The sequence below is a fragment of the Oryx dammah genome, unplaced genomic scaffold (genome assembly GCF_014754425.2).
Source record: "Oryx dammah isolate SB20612 unplaced genomic scaffold, SCBI_Odam_1.1 HiC_scaffold_26, whole genome shotgun sequence".
NCBI lineage: Eukaryota > Metazoa > Chordata > Mammalia > Artiodactyla > Bovidae > Oryx > Oryx dammah.
Genome location: NW_024070210.1, coordinates 86747217 through 86773123, shown reverse-complemented (window position 1 = coordinate 86773123; position 25907 = coordinate 86747217). Strand labels below are relative to the sequence as shown.

At 41.6% G+C, this 25907-nt stretch overlaps 1 protein-coding gene across 4 annotated transcripts in view; it reads right to left on the bottom strand.

Annotated features, from left to right (window-relative positions):
• The window catches only part of LOC120852521 (alpha- and gamma-adaptin-binding protein p34), a 77390-nt gene that overhangs the window by 18439 nt on the left and 33044 nt on the right, over positions 1-25907 (bottom strand). For all 4 annotated transcript variants that reach the window (XR_005718580.1, XR_005718582.1, XR_005718581.1 and 1 more), the window contains exon 5: positions 21734-21817. Coding sequence is in view for 1 of the 4 variants with exons in the window: in XM_040225802.1 (XP_040081736.1) it covers positions 21734-21817 (84 nt within the window). In the remaining 3 variants the exon portion in view is untranslated. The remainder of the gene's footprint in view (positions 1-21733; positions 21818-25907) is intronic.

Below are 25907 nucleotides of genomic sequence, written 5' to 3'. Positions count from 1 at the left end.
AATTGAAGGATAACTGCTTTTACAGTATTGCATTGGTTTCTGTCAAATATCAACATGAATCGAGGTTTTCTCTCTTTTTTTTTTTTAACAGAGTAAACTATAACTCAGAGAGATTAGGTAACTTCTTCAAAGTCACACAACTAGAACCTGAACGTGAAATTCAGAACTCTTTGATTCTACTTCCCATTCTAGGGCTTCCCTGGTGGTTCAGCGGAAGGTATAGTTCGATCCCTGATCCATGAAGATCCCATATGCAGGGGAAGACTAAGCCTCTGCACCACAACTACTGAGCCTGCGCCCTGGAGCCCGGGGGGCTGCAACTACTGAGCCCACAAACCCCAGCTGGTGAAAGCCCGTACGCCCTACACCCACTGCTCTGCAACAAGAGAAGCCACCGCAACGAGAAGCCCATGCACTGCAACAGGAGAGGAGCCCCTGCTCGCTGCACCTAAAGAAAGCCCACACAGCAACGAAGATCCAGCACAGCCAAACGTAAATAAATAAAACGATTTTAAAAATCTCCATCCTAATTAATTTGCATTAAGCCCAAAGGTATCATATAAAGAGCAAACCGGCATTAAATGCTTAACATACAAATACTGAATATGACAATACAAATATTGAATATGATGGCACAAACTTGGATCAAGTGCAAGAAGATATCCTTTTATTCACAGAGTTCTCTTTTATCTGTAATCCTTTATTATATCCCTGGTTTAGGCTGATTTCAACTGAAATAAGATGAACAGCTGAGAACTGAATAATTAACTACATACCGCTTCAGTGCCTCTCACTAACTTATCCTAGCCCAGCCCCCGTTACTCTGGAGGCACTGGTCACATAAAACCCGTGGCAGACAGGTGGTGAGCCCCAGTGTCCCTTCACTGTGCCTTCAAGGACATGTAGACAAGGGCTTCCCAAACTCACCACTTTGGACATCTGCGCGTGTATGGGGGCGTCCTGTACATCCCCACCTATACTACCAAATCCCTGTGGCACTGCCAAATGTCCCCAGGGTGGGGGCAAAACCTTGAGTTAAGAACCACTGATAAAAATCTTGGAGAAGGAAATGGCAACCCACTCCAGCATTCTCGCCTGGAGAATCCCAGAGGAGGAGCCTGGTAGGCTACAGTCTACGGGGTCGCAAAGAGTTGCTCACATCTAGTTAGGACAGGAAATTCGGGCCTAAAACGCTCAGGTTTTAAGTCATTTGTTGTAAGGATTTTTCAATGGAAAGGTAATAAAAGCACTTTGGAGTCAATCTTTATATCCTGTCAGCATCACAGACCACCTCTGCCTGCTCTGGGAAACTTCTCTAAATGGTTTCCACTCCTCAGTCCCACCTGCCTTGTTGTCCTTACTGTGGCAGCATAACACCTACCTTGAGTCTATCTGCTGTTCTAAACTAGATTAGAAACTCTGTGCAGACAGAGACAGGAGTTTAGGGTTCTTCCACCTTGCAGAGCCCACAGCACAGTGCTAAGCCTACGGGGGGATGTGGAGAGATATCCGCTGACAGCCTGATGTGCTGTTAGACAGAGGCTGCAAGTATGACAGAAGGTTTTACTTCAAATTTATATGTATTGCTCACAATATTTGAATTTCTATGACTACACCCCCAAAATGTCTTAGATGATATGTTATATATTTTCCGTGTGCATATCTTAGCTTTTATTCCTTTCTTTATTTTTTTGGCTGCATCACGTGGCATGTGGGATCTTAGTTCCTTGGCCAGGGATCAAACCTGCACCTCCCGCACTGGAAGCACAGTCTTAACCACTGGACCACCAGGGAAATCCCCAGCTTTTATTTGTTTAAAGCACCAATTATTTGGCATCATCTCGTCACACAAAGTTTTCCTGTATTTTAAGTCTTCTTTACATCCCCTTTCTCTCCCCACAAAGTAATTTTTTTCTACCCATGTGATAAGATGATCAAATTTACCATAATCACAACTAAGATACCTCAACTTATACAGAGAAGAGGTATGTTTTTTAATAATATTTTAAAAACATACCATATTATTTGCATAAAAACTGTTATGCAAATACACTACTCCGTCCAAAATGATTTCATTAGTATTAGGAAAGTAAGCGTATACTTTTATCTCACATTCCACTTCTGTTCTGACAAATGGAAATGACATGTTCTTAAAATCACAAAAGAATCAGAATTGACTTATTCTCTTTTTCTAAACTACTGCTTAAAAAGGGTAAAATTATAAAGTATATTATTAAAGACAGCACATCTTTAGGAAAATAGGCTTAAGCACTAAATCTGGCTCCATCACCAGCTTTGAATTCAGAAAAGTCAATCTCTGACACTTGTAACACATGCTCACAAGTGAAGAACTGTCTCTGCCAATACCTGAACATGTAATAAATGTGACCGGAAAATAACCACATTATATCTTTTGCCTTTTTTTCTGATTGTAAATATGTTCTTTGTAGAAAATTTGTAAAATAGAGGAAAGCATAAGGAAGAAAACTAAATAACCAAAGATGCCAGTTAACTTCAGCATATGCCCTATTCAAAAAGAAAAAAATTCCTGTTTATGTATACACATAAATTCTTAATAAAGTGAATTAACTATCAGAATGAGTACTGTTTTTTCCAAGGTTGTAAAGGAAAGCTTTACACTAATTCCAAAAGTGGTTCTACTGAGAGTCCCTTCTCCAAAGCCTAAAGCACACTCTTGAAATTCCTCAAAGGAATGTTTAGAATCAAGTAGAAACAAAAAAACAATCAAAACCAAGTGTGGGGATTAATGAGAGCAAATGAAACAAACAAAAAGACGACTTTTCTTATGCGGCTCATAACCAGCTCTAAAAATAATTCCAAAGAATGACTACAAAAATGTTTTGCAAGGGGGCCACAGAAGGAGGCCTGCAGTGCCTTCATGGTGACTAATCTGAAGACATTTCCCACCATTTATTTGCCTATGGACAATTTTGGGGGTGATTTTTTAAAAACAAAATCTCATTATTTTACTCATACATTTACTGCCTTCTATCTTCTCTAATTTGTCACAATTCTTCCTTCCCCTTTTGCTCTTACAACACAATCTTCTCCACCAAATTATGTATTTACCTAAAAATCAATGTATTAATATAACACATTTTATTTTTGACCACAACATTCACAGTGAGAGCACTGACAGATTATTCAAATCATTTTTTTCAGTTCCACAATATTAGGTGCTGGAATAAAAAAAGAGGAACAACTCATTCTGTCTCAAGGAACTCAGTTTCATAGAATATTATGTTGATGCAATTCTACTCTATCCTAGAGGTTAGGAAAGCGGAATCCAGTAACAGGATGCCGTTTTCCCAAAATCGCCCAGGCAGAGACAGACCCCGTTACAGCCTCTTCATTAACTAGTCTTCCATTCACTACTTTGACGTTATTTTGTTTTCTGTAACATTAAATTCAATTTTTAATTTAATCATCTCTTTTTTCAACTTTTAGAAAAAAAATTATATTAAAGGTACTAGCCATCTGCTTTCTCAGGAGAGCAACCCAGGTATCAGGTAGCCAGAGAGACCTTATCTTTTGGTACTCCCTTATTGATACTGCTCTGCATCAGTGGCAAAGGATGCCTTTAAAATGCACTGGGACTTCTACCATGGGGTCTTGTTACCAAGTACATTCTGGAGAACATACATTAATAGATGACCAATCTTTTCACTTATAATGGGAAAATACAGAAAACCGTATGAAAGAATTGTTTCTAACATTAAAATTCCACTTAATCTTTACCCACTTGCATCACTGGATACTCAATATTATAATAAACTGAAAGCAACTTTTCAGAGCTTCTGAAATCCAATCTCCACAATTACTGCTTACCACTGGGAGAGCACTGCTACAACCTTGTAGTATTTATCTAGTCTAATCCCTCCTTCACTGATTAGGAACTGTAAAAGATCACAGAGTTTCCCTTCCTAGCCCATCCCTCAGTGGTGGTATTTGTAAAAAACAAAAACAAACAAAAACCCACTGAACACCCAAGAGTCAACTAAATCTTCTGTGGTACCAGTGGTCAGGTGACAAAGCCTGCGACTGGGGGGGCCAGGGCTTGGGGGTAGCATTAAACCGACACTCTAAACAAGGTCACTACACATAGCGCTGCATTCCTATGGAAAGCAACAAGTGACAGCTTCTTCACCTGACATGAAACAAGACTCATCAGGCTTCTACTAACCATCTTCTTTTCCTCGAGCTTAAAACCAAGTCTTACAGTAAATAATCTGCCTGCAATGCAGGAGACCCAGGTTCAGTCCTTGGGCCAGGAAGATCCTCTGGAGAAGGAAATGGCAACCCACTTCAGTATGCTTGCCTGGAGAATTCTATGGACAGAGGAGCCTGGTGGGCTATAGTCCACGGGGTTGCAGAGCTGAATGACTGACACTTCACTTTGCAAGATGCCTTGATCATCCAAAGATAACCAAGGAGTCTGTCACTAGGTTTCCTGGAGCACCAGGCAAATGGAAAGAGGAGACAGCTTCACCAGAGACCAAAGAGGGAGGCGGGAGTGGCGGGAATCAACTTTAAAAATCTGTCATATTTGGTATAGAGCACTGCCCCCGTCAGTTCCTCTTTCATGATAACAAGAGGACATTATCCAATTATGAAAAACCCCAAATGCTAAGTCTCCACAGCCACAAGCTGGCACTCACAGGAGCTGAGGGTAACTCAAATAGGCAGCCAAGATTTTATTGACATCCCTTTTCTTAAATCAATTTTCAGGTAGAATAAATGGAAGGCAAGACAGCACAGGGAAGATTATACAAGGTGAGCAAATTAATGTGGATAGAGACATCTAAAAAACCCTACTGAGATGTATAGGCATTTCTAACCACTTCATTTGCAGACCATTTGAAGGCTTTAATGCATACAGTGGAAACTCTGACCTCTCTAGAAGTTTGACCTTCACAGTGAACACAGTGACATCTGGGAATTTCCTCCAAGGACAGCATATTAAAAAGCAGAGACATTATTTTGCCAACAAAGGTCCATCTAGTCAAAGCTATGGTTTTTCCAGTAGTCATGTATGGGTGTGAGAGATGGACTATAAAGAAAGCTGAGCGCCGAAGAATTGATGCTTTTGAACTGTGGTGTTGGAGAAGGCTCTTGAGAGTCCCTTGGACTGCAAGGAGATCCCACTAGTCCATCCTAAAGGAGATCAGTCCTGAATATTCATTGGAAGGGCTGATGCTGATGCTGAAACTCCAGTACTTTGGCCACCTGATGCGAAGAACTGACTCATTGGAAAAGACCCTGATGCTGGGAAAGATAGAAGGTGGGAGGAAAAGGGGACAACAGAGGATGAGATAGTTGGATGGCATCACTGGCTCAATGGACATGAGTTAGAGTAAACTCTGGGAGCTGGTGACAGACAGGGAGGCCTGGTGTGCTGCAGTCCATGGGATCGCAGAGTCGGGCACGACTGAGTGACTGAACTGAACTGAGAGTTTAGTATGTCTGTACCACCTGATCCTTCAGCTCACTGTTCCTCAGCTGTTTTCATCATGGCCCCTAAGGGAAAAACTTGTTTCCTTCTCTACTTATATCCAACACTTCTGACATCAGATGTGTGGTTTTTTCCCACACCAAGCAATTCTCCAGTTCTTGGAGGACACCAACTACATATCCTACAATTTAATGCAATTCTGACAATACTCTTCATAGATACTGCAGAACTCCCTGCTCCAAGGGCGCAGTTCCTCATGAACCCCTCCTCAGCTTTGATAATTTGCTAGAATGCCTCACAGAACTCAGGAAAACAGTTTACCTACTAGATTACCAATTCATTATAAAAGAATACAGCTCAGGAACACCCAGATGGAAGAGATGCATAGAGCAAGGTATCCAGGCATGCCACCCTCCCAGCACCTCACTGTGTTAACCCATCTGGAAACTCCAAATTGCACTGCTTGGAATTTGACTGGAAGTAGATGACTGATTAAATCATTGACCACCGGTGATTAACAATGTCTAGCCCTCCTCCCCAACTCAGAGGTTGGGGTTGGGGTCGCAAGTTCCAACCATCTAATCATGTGGTTGGTTCCCCTGATAACCAGTCTCCCATTCTCAGGGGCTTTCCAAAAGTCACTCTATTAACACAAACTCCAGTGTGGTTTAAAGGGGTCTGTTATTGAATTCACAGAAGATACTATTTTCACCTTGACTGCTCTGGAGTTATTTCAGGAGCCAGGACAAAACCCATATATTAATTTATTGTATTATTTGGAGCTCTGTGCCAAGAACTGGGTACAAAGACACGCCCCCCTCAGGGCCTTCATAGACATGTGTTTCCTAATTATGATATACCCTCCCCACTGAACTGTTAGTATCACAGATGCACTATATCTGTGCTTATACATTATATGCATATCTGTGCTTTATACATAAAAAATAAATTATATACACTATCATATGTAAGACAGATAGCCAATGGGAATTTGTCATATGACTCAGGAAACAAACTGGGGCTCTGTAACAACGTGGCAGGGGTGTAGGGGATGGAGGGGTGGGAATGAGGTTCAAGAGAGAGGGGACATATGTATCCCTATGGCTGATTCATGTTGATATATGGCAGAAGTCAACACAACTGACCAGTTGTAAAGCAATTATCCTTCAATTTAAAACAAATAAAAAATTCTTTTAAAGTATGAAGCTTTCACTTAGGAAACAAAGACATTGGTAGGGCCAAGAATATGAAACCAGGTTATTGTAAGTTAACCCAGAAATTTTACCTCTATATCAAGAAGATTTAGAAATCTCTCTCTAGAATAACAATTTGTCTACAACTGTAGTATTACAATTTAACCCATTTCCTTTTAAAATGTGAAATTAAGTAACAAATTACATTAACTGAGCACCTATCATGTACAAATAAACCTTAACTCAAACTAAAGAGAGTAATCCATGGTGATTCTAATGTGAAATAATTTAAAACAGACTATCTTTCATTAGGCCTAACAGGACAGTTATTATAGTAACTATCCAGAAGCCTTACTGGGATTCTGGGTTAAGTGCAGAACAATGGGATAAAGTTAGTATCAGCACCACATCAGACAACCTTTTAAAAAGGATTTATTTAAAATGCAGTCAGTAAAAAAGGTCCAAAAACTCAGGTATGATCATTACTTCCTGCCTGTGTCATTAAAAATCTTACTCATGGCAGCAGAACGTCTCGGCTTGAGAGAGTTCTGTGGGGAATGAACTCATCTGACTCTGCCAATAATTTGCCATGCAGCCTGTGTAAATTATTTAACTCCTCTGTGTTCATTTCTCTCACCAGCCAATAATGTAGATGCACACACTGTAATCCCCTGGAGAAGAGAATCGAAACCCACCCCAGTACTCTTGCCTGGAGAATTCCCAACCTGGTGGGCAACAGTCCATGGGTCACAAAGAGTTGGACACGACTGAGCAAACACCACACACGGAGACACACACACACAGTAATGGGAAAACACACAACACTCCTGGGTCAGGAGACCTGCCCTCTCGTCACACCTCAGCTACTGATTCACTGTGTGGATGTGGGCAAGTCACCTCTCTTCGCTGGGACCTCATTTTTCTGCATCTATGAAAGGAACACAGCACGCCAGAGGCATGCATAGCGAGTCTATGTTCTAAATGCTTCCCCTGGCTAATTCATGTACACTAGCATACCAAGCAAAACAATGTCCCTTATTAAATTTTATAAAATTCAACAATATGCAATCTGTACAGCCAGTACAAGACTTGATATAAAAAAATACTGCATAGAAAAATACTGGGAAGCAAATGATTGCTCTCCAAAAGAAAAGTCTTAAAAGTTTAGGCCAAGTGCCTTCCTAACTTGAATGAGGCACAATTGTCATGCAAAAGAATTCACTGCAGTCCTTTCTGAATCATTTCTCTTTTCTGCCTGGATCATCTCTTAGTGGAATGTACTCCACAAATTACCTCCTAGGCTTTGGGAAATCAAGTCCGTATGTACCCTATGCATACCCTACACTACATATTCCAATTAAATCCCTTCCCAGCTTTGGTTTTTCCAAACTCATTACTTTAGACAATCTCCATTCTTGCCATCCCCTTGATCATTTCAACAGCTCTGAGCTAAATCATTTTCATCAGAACTTTCTTCACCTCCGAGGAGGACAAGGAAGAAGAGTGATAAAAATGAAAGCCAGTAAATAAGGAGATGTGGGGAAAATACGTTAGAGGGAAAATTTTCACCACTGTTCTCAGCTCTGTGTCACAAAGTAAAACGTCCTTTCCCCAAACTACCAGACTAAGATATTCTATGCTCTGAGAATTAACAGGCCTGTTCTCTGACTTCTCTATGCAATTTACTGCTTCTAGGAATACTGCTTCATAAAATACTGAAGTACCTATTATTAGAAGCATTCAACCAAAACTGGTGGACAATCATCTGGCAGGGGTGCTATAGAAACCACACCTGTACTGGATAGAAGAGACTAGCTCAGACATTCCTATCAGTTTTCTATCTAAACGCATTCGAGAGATATGTCACCTGTCAATCAACTGGGTAATACTGGCTTACTAGTTAAAATGATTATCAATGGGAGCCAGGCAAACACCTCGAGAAGATGTGTGTCATATCTAGTATACAGTCCCCCACTCCCACTGGATTAAATTACTTCTAAAACTGCCTCTGAACATAAAATACTACCAATACTCTCACACAGTCTATATTTGAAGGCCAAGCATCTGATACTTTGCTACCATCATCCAACATATTATCCAACCATTCCCCTTATTTCATCACAATTTAAATTACTGGCTCACTGTCCTTTTCTCCAATACTATTTCTGTCTGATTCTCAGAAAGTTCAATATACATACTGACAGTCCTTCTAAGAACTTGACTCTTGGTTCATTAAAGTTCCATTTTACAGATGTTGTCTTGACCTATTTCAGTCAAATAGTCACATGGTCATAGCCTAAGATCTTATTATTATCAATTACAACCCCTCTGCCATCTCAACTGCATGCCTCTCACTCACTGGTCACCGCTTGTTTTCCCAGCTTATTATCCCCACTCCCTTACAGTAGCCCAAGCCAATTATGCTTCAGCTTCACTGGGACCTCGAAACCATCACCTTTTCCCTGACCCTCTCCCCACTGATTTTCTCTCTCCCTTTCTTACCCAGCTTAAATTCCAAGATCAATCATTATACTCATTCTCTTATGGACACAACCTAATCCCTTTCTTCTCTCTTACCATGATATCCTTGCTTGGTAAAAGCTCAACTGATGATTCCATGGCTGCACCTGTGTACCTTAAGGCAGCCAGGGAAAAGACCCACCCCTCGACTCCACCCCCACAGGCACATACACACACTCATGCCGCCTGTGGCTGTCTTCACTTTAAACGTATCACACCAAATTTCTAGCAGGCCCCTTCATGCTGCCTGGCAGTCATTTATTTTTAGCATTTTATCTTACATCCCTAGAATCATCTACTCTCTCATTTTCCTAGATAACTTTCACATTTTCTTGTCTCTCCTCAAATCCTAATACAACCTCCTTCTGTCTTCAGATGATAACCTGGCTTCTTACTTCACTGAGAAAACAGAGGCAATCAGAAGAAACTTCCACAGATCTCCAGGCCACATCTCCCCACCCAGCAACATCTGTGCGCACATACTCCATTCAGCCTCGGCATAGATCTGCTTTCCCCTCCCATCCATGGCCTAGAGCCCGCCCTCTCTCACCTACTCCAGGACAGCCTTCTACTATTCCTCCCTTCTCTCTCCTCCTTCAACAGTTTTCCCACTTTTTACAAGCTCGTTCCCGTCAGCCTATGAACATGCTGCTCTTGATCTCATTCTCAAAAAAAATAATAAAACCACACTCTTCTCACTAGCACCCACTTATTTCTTTGTTCCTTTTTCCTGCAAAAAAAAATTTTCAAGAGCGGTTTTCAGTCACCATTTCCAATTCCTCTCCTCCCAATCACTCCTAAAATTACTTCACCAAAACTGTTCTCAAGGCCGCTGATGATCTCCACACTGCTAAATCTGAAGGCCAGTTCTCATCTTCCTTGACCCATGAGTGGCCTCTGGCACGGCTGACCACCCCTCCACCCTGATAGCCCTCCACTGTGCTTCCAGGTCCATCACTCTGTGTCCCTGGCTGGTTCTTTCTCTTCTCCCCATCCTCCTCCTGTCGAAATGTCCCTGCGCTGAGTCCTTGGTCCTCTTTATTTACTACACTTACTCGCCTGGTGATCTCATATAGGCTCAAGGTTTTAAATGCCATGCATGTGCCTCTCCATGCATCCAGCCAACTGGCTACTTGATAACTCCACTTGGAAGTCAAGCATCCATTCCAAAAGTTAACACGTCCAGAAGGAAACCACTGATATGCCCCTTGCCCCTCAAAGTTGGCTTCACCCGCAGCCTCCTCACTGCTGCTGATGGCATCCCCTTCCTCTGACTGCTCAGGCCCGCACCCTGCGGTCCTCCTTGACCGTCCTCTCTCGCTCATCCCTCACATCCAAACCATCAGGAAAAGCTGGCATGACCATGGACAGATGCGGAATCTGACCTTTCCCGACCCCTCCACTGCTACCACTCTGGTCTGTGTCACCGCTCTCTCTCCTGGAATACTGCAGTCGCCTCCTATGAGATCACCTTGGATCCGCCTCACCTCCACTGTCTCTTCTCCACAAAGCAGCCGAGTGCTCTTGTCAGACCTCACGTCAGATCATGTTACTCTTCTACTCAGCAAAAGCCCTGCCAAAGTCCCTGGGTGACTCTGAGCAAATACAAAAGTTACTATGAAGGCCTGTGAGACCCTGAATAATCGGTCCTTCATTATCCTCTGACTGTGCTCCCTCCTCAGCCACAGTGCAGTTCTCGATACTCTTCAAACACACCAGGCGTGGATTCTCTTCAGGGCCTCTGCTGTAGCTGTCCACTCTGCCTGCTAAGCTATTCTCCCAGATGTCACATGGCAAATACCTCATCTCCATCCTCCGATCTCAAGCTCTGAAGATCAATCTTAAGACCTACGCCTATTTAATACTGCAGTCTACCCAACTGTCTCAACATCCTTAACTCTGCTTTATTTTTTTTCATTATCACTTATCATCTTCTAGTATATTGTACAACTTACTAATTAGGTGTATTGTCTACTGGCTAATGTGTCCCACTAGAATGAAAACTCCACAAGGACAGAACTGTGGGTCTGTTTTGTTCACTGATGTATCCCAACCACAGAGATCAATGCCTGGCACATAGTAACCACTTGATAAATATTATTTGGACTTGCTTGGTGGTTCAGTGGATAAGAATCTGCCTGCCAATAAAGGGGACATTTGATCTCTGGTCCAGGAAGATTCCACATGCCGGGAGCAACTAAGCCCATGTACCATGATACTGAGCCCGTGGCCTTTGAGTCCATGAGCAGCAACTACGGAAGCCCACAGGCCTAGAGACCGTGCTATACAACAAGAGAAGCCACTACAATGAGAAGCGTGTGCATCGCAGTGAAGCGTAGCCCTTACCTGCCACAACGAGAGAAAGTCTGTGCAAAGCAATGAAGACCCAGCCCAGCCAGAAAACAAAAAAATTGTTTTTCTGAATGAATTAACAGACACTTGAAACTGAGTCTTAAAATTATGAAACAGTGAGAAATCTGAGGATGACAGAAGACAAACTCATATGATCTAGCCACACCTAAGGTCTCAACTGTGCCCTAGACAGGTAGCTACTTATAAAGGCTGTGTTATTTCTTCCTGGTCTCAAGGAGATCTTGTCATACTAGAAATAGGTACCAAGGAAGTACAGAGGACAGGGCCCACTATTTTCACCTTTGCCTCTAGGTGACTCTACCCTGGGCAGAGTCCTATCTCTGTCCTCTGGCTTTGTAAGTCAGAGGAGTGACTTGTGAGTATTACACAATTCATGAATGGGAGAAAGCAAATCAGTCAAAAGGCTAGTAGCTTTCAAAATGCCAAGTTTACTCCTGTGGATTAAACACAAACTTTTATAAATTAGAATTAGAGGACTATCATCTATGTCAGTGGTTCTCAACCAAATTGCGTATCTGAATTCCTGAGGCACTTAAAAAATACTGAAGCTGCCCCTCCCTTCTAAGAGAAATGGTCTGGGTGAGACCCAGACAGTGTAGGTCGTAAAAGCTTCCTAGGTGATCTCACTGTACAGCCAGAGCCATGGATGGAGACCAACCTCCTTTTCCAGATTAAAAATAAAGCCTAGACAGAATGAGATCCACATAAGGTCACACAGCTATGTAGAAATATTGCGACAGGACACTGTCACAAGACTCTTCGGAAAAATTTCATTACAATATAGTAATTTATAAGGCTACACATTACAGTAGTTAAATGCATGAGACTTCAAAATTATAAAGATCTAAGTTCAAATCAGAGGCTTTGCTATTTCACAGCTCATATTAGTGGTTCTCACACTTTACTGCGCATTATAATTACCTGGGGATAGTTACCTGGAGAAGATGTTTTAAATCTCTATGTGTAGGCCACAACAGTTAATGCAGAATCTCCAAGAATGAGATTCAGGCATCAGTACTTCTTCAAGTTCCCCAAGTGATTCCAGTGTGCACACAAGTCTGAGAACTGATGACTTATATGACCTTGGGGAAATTACCTGACCTCCTTAAGCCTAACTCTCTTGAATACTGTGATTAGATAAGATAACGCGTGTATAGCAGCAGCTCATTAGTATGGCTGCCATCTCACTGCCTTCTGCTACCAACATCCTTCTAACAGTACTATCATCCTGAACAGTACTATTTCCTTCCTTCCTTCCTTCTTTCCTTTCTCCTTCCAGCCTTCCCTTTCCTCCTTCTTACTGAGGTATCATTTACATATACATAACATTCAACTTCTTTAAAGTATGGAATTTGGTGGGTTTTGGTATATTTACAAAGTTGTGTAGCCACCATCACTATATAATTCTAAAACACTTTTATCACTCCAAAAAAGAAATCTCATACCCCAAACCACCCCTCCCTGCCCCTGGGAGCCACTAACCTGCTTTATATCTCTATGAACTTAACTATTCTGAACACTTTACTTAAGTGGAATTGTTAAAATATGTGGCCTTTGTGTCTGGCTTTTTCCATTTAGCATAATGTTTTTGAGGTTCATCCACGTTGTAGCATGCATCCATGCTTCATTTCTTTTTATGGTTGAATAATATTCTATCATATGGATGTTGTTTTCAGCAGTTATTTCCAATTCAGCATTTGTTTCCACTTTTTTTGCAATTATGAATAATGCTGCTAGAAACATCTGTGTACAACTTTTCTGTGGACATATGTTTTCAATTCTCTTGGGTAAAATACCTATGAGTGGAATTGTTGGGTCGTATGGCTTACTTTTCTGAGAAACTACTACTGTTTCAAAATGGCTATAGTACCATTTTACATTCTCATCACCAGTGTATAAGGGTTCTAATTTCTTCACATCCTCACTAATGCTTCTTAATGTCTCTTTAGATTATAGCTAACCTGGTGGGAATGAAGTTGTATCTCATGTGGTTGTGACTTCCCTGATGATTAATAATGTTAAGCATCTTTTCATGTGCTTACTGGACATTTGTGTACCTTCTCTGGAAAAATATCTATTCAACTCCTTCACCATTTTAAAAATTGCATTGCCTTTTTATTATTAAGCTATAAGAGTTCTTTATACATTCTAAGTACTACATTCCATGCAAAGATGGGCACAATGAAGACAGAAAGAGTATGGACCTAAAAAAAGTGGCAAGAATACACAGAAGAACTGTACAAAAAAGGTCTTAGTGACTCAGATAACCACGATGGTGTGGTCACTCACCTAGAGCTAGACATCTTGGAGTGTGAAGTCAAGTGGGCCTTAGGAAGCATTACTATGAACAAAGCTAGTGGAAGTGATCAAATCCCAGCTATTTCAAATCCTAAAAGATGATGCTGTGAAAGTGCTGCACTCAATAGGCCAGCAAATTTGGAAAACTCAGCAGTGGCCACAAGACTGGAAAAGGTCAGTTTCCATTCTAATTCCAAAGAAGGGCAATGCCAAAGAAGGCTCAAACTATGGCACAGTTGCACTTAGTTCACCATGCAAGCAAGATAGTGCTCAAAGGCCTTCATGACAGGCTTCAGCAACACATGAACCAAGAACCTTCAGATGCACAGGGTGGATTTAGAAAAGGCAGAGGGACCAGACGTCAAACTGCCAACATCTGCTGGACCACAGAAAAAGCAAGGGACTTCCAGAAAAACATCTGCTTCACTGACTACGCTGAAACCTTTGACTGTGTGGATCACAACAAACTGTGGAAAATTTTTGGAGGTTCTGTATTAACTGTTGTGGGGTGAGGCCTAGGCATAGAGATTTAGAACATCTTCTCCAGGTAATTATCCCCAGGTAATTATAATATGCAGCAAAGTTTGAGAACTACTAACATTAGCTGTTAAAAGAGATTAGAACACCAGACCACCTTACCTGCCTCCTGAGAAACCTGTATGCAGGTCAAGAAGCAAAAGTCAGAACCAGACATGGAACAAAGGACTGGTTCAAAATTGGGAAAGGAATACGTCAAGACTGTATACTGTCACCTGTTTATTCAACTTATATGCAGAGTACATTATGAAAAATGCTGGGCTGGATGAATTGTAAGCTGGAATCAAGACTGCTGGTAGAAATACCAATAACCTCAAGATACGCAGATGACACCACCCCAATGGCAGAAAAGAGAAGGGGAACTAAAAGCCTCTTGATGAAGGTGAAGGAGGGTGAAAAAGCTGGCTTAAAACTCAACATTCAAAACACTTAAGATCATGGCATCTGGTCCCATCACTTCATGGCAAATAGATGAAAAAATGGAAATGGTGACAGAATCTTGGGCTCCAAAATCACTGCAGATGGTGACTGCAGCCATGAAATTAAAGATGCTTGCTCCCTGGAAGAAAACCTGTGACAAACCTAGACAACGTATTAAAAGCAAACACATTATTTTGCCAAGAAAGGTCCATATAGTCAAAGCTATGGTCTTTCCAGTAATCATGTAGAGATGTGAGAGCTGAACCATAAAGAAGGCTGAGCACCAGAGAATTGATGATTTTGAACTGTGGTGCTGGAGAAGACTCTTGAGAGTCCCTTGAATAGGAAGGAGATCTAACTAGTCACTCCTAAAGGAAATTAACCCTGAATAGTCACTGGAAGGACTGATACTGAAGCTCCAAATCTTTGCTCCCCTGATGCAAAGAGCCAACTCACTGGAAAAGACACTGATGCTGGGAAAGACTGAGGGCAGGAAGTGAAGGGGACAACAGAGGATAAGATAAGTTAGGTGGCGTCATCGACTTAATAGACACGAGTCTGACCAAACTCCAGGAGACAGTGAAGGGCAGGGAAGCCTGGCGTGCTGCAGTCCATGGAGTCGCAGAGTCAGACATGACTGACTGACTGAACAACTGGATCCTTATTAGATAAATGTATGGCTTACAGATACTTTCCACCACTCAGAGGACACTTTTCTAAGTGAACTTTGAATTACAAGAGTTTTTTAAATTTTGATGAAGTTCAATTTATCTTTTCTTTGGTTGTTTCTGTATCATTAATGTGTGTGTGTGTGTGTTTCCAGCTCCACAATAAATCCCTCACTTTTTTTTAGTAGTTCAAGTATAGTTGGTTTCCCTTATAGCTCAGTTGGTAAAGAATCTGCCTGCAATGCAGGAGACCCAGGTTCGATTCCTGGGTTGGGAAGATCTGCTGGAGAAGGGACAGGCTACCCACTCTAGTATTCTTGGGCTTTCCTTGTGGCTCAGCTGGTAAAGAATCTGCCTGCAGTGTGGGAGACCTGGGTTGGATCCCTGGGTTGGGAAGATCCCTTGGAGAAGGGAAAGGCTACGCATTTCAGTATTCTGGCCTGGAGAATTCCATGGACTATACAGTCCATGGGTCACAAACAGTTGGACATGACTGAGCAACTTTCACTTCAGATAACTGATTTAGAATACTTTGTTAGTTTCTAGTGTACAGCAAAGTGATTCAGTTTTACATATATATATTCAGATTATTTTCCATTATAGACTATTATAATATATTGAATATAGCTCCCTTTGCTATGCAGTTAATCCTTATTGTTTTATGTGGTTTGTATCTGTTAATCTCAGACTTCTAAGTTATCAACTTTATTTTTTCTATTTACCCTATTGTACAGAGCCCATCAGCTTCCAGATGTCAGTTTCTTGTCTCAACTGCCAAGCCCTGTGGCAGACAGTGTTGCTTTGGGGAATTCTGAAGGGGAAATTCTCAGGACAAGTGATCCTGGAAGCTGTTAGGGCCTTACCTGAAAATTCCTCAACTCATGCCAGCTGTCTATGAGCCCCAAGGTTCCAGGCTGGCAGGCCAAAACTTTTTACCAAGTCCAAGTTCATAATGCTCATGGCATGACAGATGAACAAATCGAGAGACAAGCTGTTGGGGCAAGGAATAACAACCTTATTTGCAAAACCAGCAGGCCACGAAGGTGGTGAAACTAGAGTCCCAAGGAGCCATCTTCTATATTATTAACTTTTAAGGAAAAGATTAGGGGCAAAAACTTACGAGGCTTCCTACTATAGCAGGGTAAGTTGTTCAGACTTGCAATAAGCAAAGAATTGAGCTTGCCACTCATTTCAATCGGGAAGTACATTGAGGAAAACACATTTACTTTATCTTGGTGGAAGGCAGGAAGAAAGTTATTCATTTCTAAGTTTTTAATTAAGTGGATTTTCAGACTGAGTATTTGACTTTTGAATGCCTAGTGGCCAATAAATTGCAAGGAAATGAAACCCTAGTCAGATCTGTAAGTTTTTAGGGATATTTGCCATAACAGCTAAATTTTCAGTCCTTATTAGAATTGGAAATGTTTTTCCCAAGCTGAGCACATTTAAAGTGTATTTTTAAAAGATTTTCACACTGATACTTTTCTGAATAGAAATTAAAGATCAACATGACATAACCTGAATGATCCATTATTGCTTGACAAATAAATAGATAGTACATATTTCAAAATAATTAACTGAGATTATATAACTGGCAATGTAATAATCCCAAAGAATCAAGTGTGATTACAGTAATTTTTCTAATTGAAAACAACAACAGAAAAATTAGTCATTAGTGTCCTGAAAGTGAGAAGTGGCACCACTCCACCTCTCCCTTTTTACATTCAGTGTGGTATATATTACATATTGTCAATTTCTGCCACAAGAGTCCACTTCTGATTTGTTCACAGTTTCTTTATTTCCTCCCTCTGTACAAATGCTGAAATTTTAAATGCATTTTTCACTAACTGCCATAATGATATTATCCCCCCATAACCTGTTCATGTGGTGATTTAAGTAGCTTTTTCTTATATTGGAGAAGGAAATGGCAACCCACTCCAGTATTCTTGCCTGGAGAATCCCATGGACGGAGGAGCTTGGTGGGCTACAGTCCACGGGTCGCAAAGAGTAGGACACGACTGACCGACTTCATTTTCACTTTCTTATATTAAAGAATGTTAGGTTCTTGGAATAACTCAACTAGGTCATGTTACAGTCTTTTTATGTAATTCAGGACTAGGGTTGCTAGTATTTTGGTTAAAATCAGAGAAGGCAATGGCACCCCACTCCAGTACTCTTGCCTGGAGAATCCCATGGACAGGGGAGCCTGGTGGGCTGCCGTCTGGGGTCACTAAGAGTCGGGCACAACTGAGCGACTTCACTTTCGCTTTTCACTTTCATGCACTGGAGAAGGAAACGGCCATCCACTCCAGTGTTCTTGCCTGGGGAATCCCAGGGACGGTGGGCCCCCGTCTCTGGGGTCGCACAGTCGGACATGACTGAAGCGACGCAGCAGCAGCAGCAGCAGCAGCATGGCATCTATGTTCATAGAGATGGCCTCTAATGATTTTCTTTACTGGTACTATCTTTAGGGATTTGGATCATTTTAACCTGGCCTTAGAATGAATTAGGTATGCTACCTCTCTTACTGTTCTCTAAAATCCTGTGTAAAAGATGTATAGAACAGTCTTTTGGACTCTGTGGGAGAGGACGAGGGTGGGATGATCTGAGAGAATAGCACTGAAACATGTATATTACCATATGTGAAACAGACTGCCAGTCCAGGTTTGATGCATGAGACAGGGTGCTCAGGGCTGGTGCATTGGGATAATCCAGAGGGATGGGATGGGGAGGGAGGAAGGAGGGGGGTTCAGGATGGGCAACATATGTACACCCATGGCTGATTCATGTCAATGTATGGCAAAAACCACCACAATACTGTAAAGTAATTAGCCTCCAATTAAAATAAATAAATAAATAAAATCCTGTGTAAAAAACCTTGGTTGAATTTCCAGCAGAAAAACAAACAAAAAAGAACACCGCCAATACCTTTCTTTACTTTGTCAACTAACTTCCTGATTTAAAATTCTGGGGGGTTTGAAAAGCTTTGAGTAGTGATGGCTGCACAACAATGTGAACATATTTAATGCCTCTGAAAGGTATACTTAAAAATGGTTAAAATGGTAACTCTTACACTATGTATGTGAAGTCGCTCAGTCATGTCCGACTCTTTGCGACCCTGTGGACTGTAGCCCACCAGGCTGCTCCGTCCCTGGGATTCTCCAGGCAAGAATACTGGAGTGGGTTGCCATTTCCTTCTCCAGGGGATCTTCCCGATCCAGGGGTCGAACCCAAGTCTCCCACATTGCAGGCAGACGCTTTAACCTCTGCGCCACCAGGGAAGCCCTTATGCTATGTATATTTAACCACAATTTTTCAAAAGAGAGAAAAATAAAAGGAGAGAAAGAGGAAAGGGGGGAAATGAAAGAGAAAAAAGAAGTAGGTAAGATGGACACCTGCAAATAAACAAAGCAGTCTGAGCGCCTGCTGGCAGGCAACATTTAAGAGCAGCCTGCCGGGAGGCAGGCACGGCTCACTCAGCCCAACAGCAAAGCAAGGGCCTGCAGAGAGCATAGGAGGCAGGGCAACCCTGGAACAGGAACACAACCCCCACCATACACTCATACCGAGTGTCTCTAATCTGAGATGTGGGGTTATACAAGGAAGTCCTCCACGCCTCCTAAAACTTGGGTTGCATCTAAATGTCACTGTATTTCTATACCTAGGGCTCCTTCGAGAAAAATGAGAATTAAGTTTCCTTCATACCACGTAGGTCAAGATCCTCTTAAAAATGGAATTAAGTTAACAGCAATATTTGAGATTTGGTTAAAAGCAAACAAATATATCACTTACTGCAGAGAAAAAAAATAAAGATGCTTCAAGGCAAAGACCGTGAGAAATCCAGTGTGCCTCTTGGCTTTGCAGTTCTCTGAAGAGTATTGTTTAATGTCTGAAAAGCATATTTTGTTTTCCAGAAAATACCTTTGACCATAATTCCAAAGTAATAAAGTGTGTTCAGTCCAGCTTCTAAATTTATAGCTATAAATGTAAATTATAAGAAGTGCATGCGTGCTAAGTTACGTCAGTCATGTCTGACTCTCTGCAACCCCATGGACTGTAGCTTGCCAGGCTCCTCTCTCCATGGGATTCACCAGGCAAGAATACTGGAATGGGTTGCCGTGACCTTCTCCAGGGGATCTTCCTGATCCAGGGATTGATTGTGTCTCTTAAGTCTGCTGCGTTGGTAGCTGGGTTCTTTACCAACCACTAGCACCACCTGGGAGGCCCACAGTACTTATTTAATGTGTAAACTTGGGGAACAGATTTTTCAAAAAGTGATTGACACCAAGTAAGCTCCCCTGAAAATATTTCTCATGAATATACTGTATTCCACACTGATCCAGTTTATGTACCATACCTTAAGTGTATTTTCATAGTGATGATAGTCTATAGCAATGGTTCACCATGATAAATTTTCAACAAGGATTTGCTCGATGAATGAATGAGAACCAAGCCTTGACTGCAGTTTGTTTTGGTAACAGGGAGAAGACAACATAGGCTGAAATCTATTTTTTTTTAAAACTATCATGGCCTTAATTTGATTGCTTCTGCAACAGAATAAAGTCTAATATCTTTGGAATTCAACATAATAGACCCATTAGATTTTCCCCCAGAAAAAAATTAAGTGAAACAGATGAAGGAGAAGGGAAGGGGAGGAAGGAATACCTTTCTATGTCAGAAGCAAATTCTCTCATGATGTATGGCTTAAATTAGATCTCAGGCAAGCTCAAAAGCCCCCACCTCACTTTACTCTCAAGTGTCAACAGAAAACTGAGATGAAATATCTCTATTTTTATAAAACCGATTTTCCTTTATTTCAGGGAATATGGGATAAGGTCACTTAAACATGATTTTTCTCATTCTTTTCTGCAGTGTTTCACCTAGCATAACATACTTGTTGGGGGAGCCAAGGGCTACAAAAAAGAAAAACACTACACAGGCAGTGATTCTTATAGAAATATGTTTGTTTCTATAAGTTGAATTACACCCCCCTACAAATTATATGGTGAAGTTCTTAACCTCTCATACCTCTGATTGTTACCTTATTTGCAAATATAATTAGTAAAGATGAAGTCATGTTGGGATAGGGTGGGCTCTTAATTCATTATGACTATTATCCTTATATAAAGAAGACAGGGACAGAGACCAGCAAACAGGGGGAATACATGTGAAGCCTGGAATTAACGCTACCAGAAGCCAGAAGAGACAGCCGGGGCAGATACCTCCCTAGCACCTTCAAAGGGAACACAGCCCCTGCGGACACCTTGATTTTGGACCTCTGGCATCTAGAACTGTGAGACAATAAATACCTGTTGTTCCAAGACTCCAGCTGGCTGTACTTTGTTACTGCAGCCTCGAACAAACTAATACAGACAATAAGAGGCTAATGTGTACCAACTAGCCTGATGGCTTCAAATTGCACCTCAGATTCAGCTTCTTGCCCTATGGCTACTGAGCTGCAGCCACAGGGGCCTGCTCTCCTGACTTCAGGCTCTACTTCTACCTGCTTCAGTGGCCAAACCCACAACATCAACCTTTCAAAGGTGCCAACTTCTCGGCACCACTTGTTAAGAAGTCTCATAATGACTCACCACTTCCTACAGGAAAAAGCTCAGATTCTCCTGCCTCAAATGCAGGCCTCTCTCCCCTAAGTTAGGTCCAACTGGTAGGCAAGAGTTTCTGAGAAACCCTAAAAGATACAACCATTATTCTTGAAGACATGCTCCCTCCACTGTTTGCCACTCTCTCGCTTCACCATCCCAAATCTTGACCATCCCGTGAAGACAACTATTAAGACCTGCTTTTGTCTTGAAACTCTCTGTACTCAGGCCCACCATAAATAAAGGCCACATCTCTGGGCCCCTCTGCCTCCGCTGCTTGTATCAGGCATTCTGTACTCATCAAAGACTTCCCTGCATGGTTACCTAGCATTTTAAAAGTACACAGGACTGCTGGACTATGAGCTCTGTAAGAACAGAATTCATGCTTTACAACTTTGGGGTTATTTCTCAAAGCCAAAGACAAGGCCAAGCATATTAAACGTAAGTTCCAAATTCTTTTAACGATTAAACATATATTTTAAATTCTTAGAAATGTTTATTTTGGCTTTCCCTTCAACTGGGGACTTTAAAATGGAACAAATATACAGATTTTATATAATCCTAATGCTTCTACATATATCTGAATAATTTAAAACTTAGGAAGAACAGGAGGAAAAAAATCCCTAGGACGTTTAGTCCCAAGTTACTTACCATTCTTCATCACTACATTGGACCAGACGTTGGCATTCAAGGCTTGAACAATTCGCTTTACTCCTGTAGATTCTGGGAAGTCATCTAATCAGGGAGGGCAAAAAAAAAAAAAAAAAAAAAAAAAAATATATATATATATATACACACACACACACACACTTACACATACTTACACACATAAATATTTATATATATTCATCCCTCAGTATTCATAGAGGACTGGCTCCAGGACTCTCTCTCCACCATGGATACCAAAATCTGCAGATGCTCAAGTTCCTTATAACATGGCTTAGTGTTTACATATAATCTACCCACTGATCAATCCCTGGGTCCGGAAGAACCCCTGGAGAAGGGCACGGCAACCCACTCCAATATTCCTGCCTGGAAATTCCCATGGACAGAGGAGCCTGGCAGGCTGCAGTCCATAGCGTTGCACAGAGTTGGACATGACTGAAGTGACTTAGCACATAATCTACCTGCATCATCCCATATACCTTTTTCCCTCCCATATACCTTAAATCATCCCTTGACTACTTATAATACCTAATACTACGTAAACTTAAAGAAAAAAGTTTAAAAAGTTTTTTTTTTTTCCAAAAAACTTTGAAAAAAGAAAAAACTAAGAAAATACAAAGCTTAGAGCTCCTGATAAGAAAATTCTAGAAACTGGACAGTGAACAAGATGGGAGAGGAGAAGGATGTGGAGTTCACCTCCTTCAACAAATAACATTAACAATACATCTACACATGGAACAATTCTCACAGAATACCTACTGAACACTGGCAGCAGAACTCAAGACTTCTGAAAGGGGAAGAAAATTTCCACATAACCAAGCACGACAAAACAAAAGGAAAAAAGGAAGAGAAAGGAATCAGGACAGGACCTGCAACCCTGGAAGAGAGCTATGAAAGAGCAAAGGTTCCAATATCCTGGCAAGTACCCGCACCAGCAGAGACTTCAGCCAGGACAGAGTGGGAGCTCTGGAGCCTCAAAGGAGAGTGCAGCAACTGGCTGCAGAAGGCAAAACGGAGACCTACGCAGACAGTAGGTGTGGCCGCCCTGCACTGCCCAGTCTGAGACATGTGTCTGCCAGTGAAGGTGGGGCTGGGTGCTGCACTTCAGGCTTTGTAGGTCAAACTCAGGGCGAGTGCTGGGGATGGCTGTGCAGAGACGGCCTGAAGGGTTGGAGTATGGTATGCCCACAACCAAAGGTGCATGAGGGAGCAGCCTGGACCTGCCACAGAGGCAAGATGCCACTGTAGGGGCCTCACAAGGGGAAAGGCAAGATGCTTTAAGAGCCTCTTTCCCTGCACACACGGTCTCAGACTTCAGGACACTGCCTATGCAAGCTCTGAGGGCAACACAAACCACTACAGGCACAGAGAGATCCAAGATCTGGCGCCAGTCACTGGCCCTGCCGTTGGGGAACCTACGAGTGCACAGGAGCTGCCGCCATGGGCCCTGGGAGTGGGCATCAGCCAATGCTGCCATCGGCCTGGGAGAACACGTGAGTTACAGCATCTGCATGCCCCTATCAAGGGGACAACAGCTGCGACATGCTGAGGAGAGGAGGCAGGCATCCACATAAAAGCAGCCCTTGCACCGACAACAGTAAACCCACACAAGCTACACAGAGACACTCCCACAAATAAGTAGCCTTCCAAGACCACAGTACATAAGTTTTTCTCCTAAACTCAGAGTAAGAGAAATATGTGGAAAATGAAGATGTGGAGGAGCCAATACCAATTAAAAGACCAAGAGAATTCCCCTGAAAGAACAATTAAACACACCTCTCCAGTGTAATAGACTCCAAGTTCAAAAAAGAGATAATGAAGATACCAGAGGAATTAAGACAGGCTATCGACAGAAATGCATATTACTGTAAAACAAACAAATTACTAGAAACTATGAGGAGGCGGCAAGAAAATTCATTTGCCAAGATTAAAACTAAGAGAAAGGCAATGACTAGCAAAATAAAAAAGTGATCTGGAAAACAGAATAATGAAAATCACCCATTCAGAACACAGTAGCTGCTGCTGCTGCTAAGGCACGTCAGTCGTGTCCAACTCTGTGCGACCCCATAGATGGCAGCCCACCAGGCTCCTGTCCCTGGGATTCTCCAGGCAAGAACACTGGAGTGGGTTGCCATTTCCTCCTCCAAGGCATGAAAGTGAAAAGTGAAAGTGAAGTCGCTCAGTCATGCCCGACTCTTCACAACCACATGGACTATAGCCCACCAGACTCCTCCATCCATGGGATTTCCCAGGCAAAAGTACTGGAGTGGGGTGCCATTGCCTTCTCCAAGAACACAGTAGACAGAAAGCCAAATGGAAAAAAAAAAAAGTGAAAATAATATAAAATACCTATGGGATAACATGGGCTTCCCCCGTGGCTCAGTGGTAAATTTTCCTGCAATGCAGGAGACACAGAAAACGTGGGTTCAATCCCTGGGTTGGGAAAATTCCCTGAAGAAGGGCACTGCAACCCACTCCAGTACTCCTGCAGGGAAAATCCCATGGACAGAGGTGCCTGGCAGGCTATGGTTCATGGGGTTGCAAAGAGCTGAACATGGCTAAAGCAACTGAGCACGCATGCATGGGATAACATAAAGGGTGCCCCTCTATGATGACAGGGACTTCAGAAGGAGAAGAAAGAGAAAAGGGGATTGAAAATGTGTTTGAAGAAATTATGGCTGAAAACTACAAACCTAAAGAAGAAAACAGATATCCAGATACAGAAAGCACAGAAGTTCCTGAACAAGATGAACCCAAACAGACCAACACGAAGACATATTATAATCAAAATGGCAAAAGCAAAAGACAAAGAGAAGATCCCAAATGCACTAAAAGAAAAACAAAGAGTTAATTATAAGGGAATACCCATAAGGCTATAAGTTGATATCTCTACAGAAATAATGCAGACTAGAAGGGAGTGGATAAACATATTTAAAGTCTTAAAAGGGAAAAATCTGCCACCTAGAATGCTCTACCCAGTAAGAATAACATTTAGAAGAGAAAGAGATAAAGAATTTCTCAAATAAGGAAAAACTAAAAGAAAAGAGCAATACTAGACCTATTCTAAAAGAAATATTAAGGTCTTCTATTATAAAAGAATCAAGAAGATGTAGGAAAGAGAAAATCACAATTGTAAAGTAAATAATTTAAATAAGCCAGTATACAGACCAAAAAGGAAAAAAAAGGCTTTAAATCTTTTTATGAAAGCAATGATAAACATAAAGAATGGCAAAAGGATAAACATGAAGATGTAACTGAGGACATCAAAATGATGAAATGCAGGGGAGGAGAGTAAGAAAATACAGATTCTTTCATTTGAGCCTATATGACTACCAGCCTAAAAGCAAGCAGCTACAGGAAGGGGTTAACATACTTGAAAAACAGGGTAACCACAAATCAAAAACATACAGCAGGATTCACAAAAACCAAACAGAAAACACAAGCATAAAATAAAGGGAAATCATCAAACCACAAAATGAAAACCAAAGACAAAGAAGAAACACGGAATCAACTGGAAAACAAGGTTTAAAGTGATCTTAAATACCTATTCACCAATAATTTCCTCAAATGTAAACAGGCTGTTCCAATCAAAAGAGACGGGGTGGAGGACTGGATTAAAAACCAAGAGACTATGCCACCTACGAGGCACCCTTGTAGGCGCTACAAGGCACTGTGCACTTTGGGGCAAAGAACACACAGACTGGAAGCGAGGGGACAGAAAAAGACGTATCATGCAAATGAAGATCCCAGGAAAGCAAGAGTTGGCAATACTCATGTCAGACAAAATAGACTTTAAAGCAAAAGGCATAAAGAAAAATAAAGGAGGACACTGTATGCACCCAAGACAGGAACACCCAAATACATGAAACAAATAATGACTTACATAAAGTGAGAAATGGATGGGAATACAGGAATACTAGGTTGGCCAAAAAGTTCCCTTGGTTTTTAAGTAAAAATAACAGACCCATTTTTCATTTTCACCAAGAACTTTACTGAACAATGTATTCACTATTTTGTTCTACTATTTTCGGCCATTTTTCAGGAAACCTCATAATTCCACCTCCCCAAAACTTTGTATCTTTTTGAGCAAAGAACTCTTCCAGGTGTCTTTTACAATCATCCAGGGAACTGACATTTTTTCCATTAAGAGAATTTTATA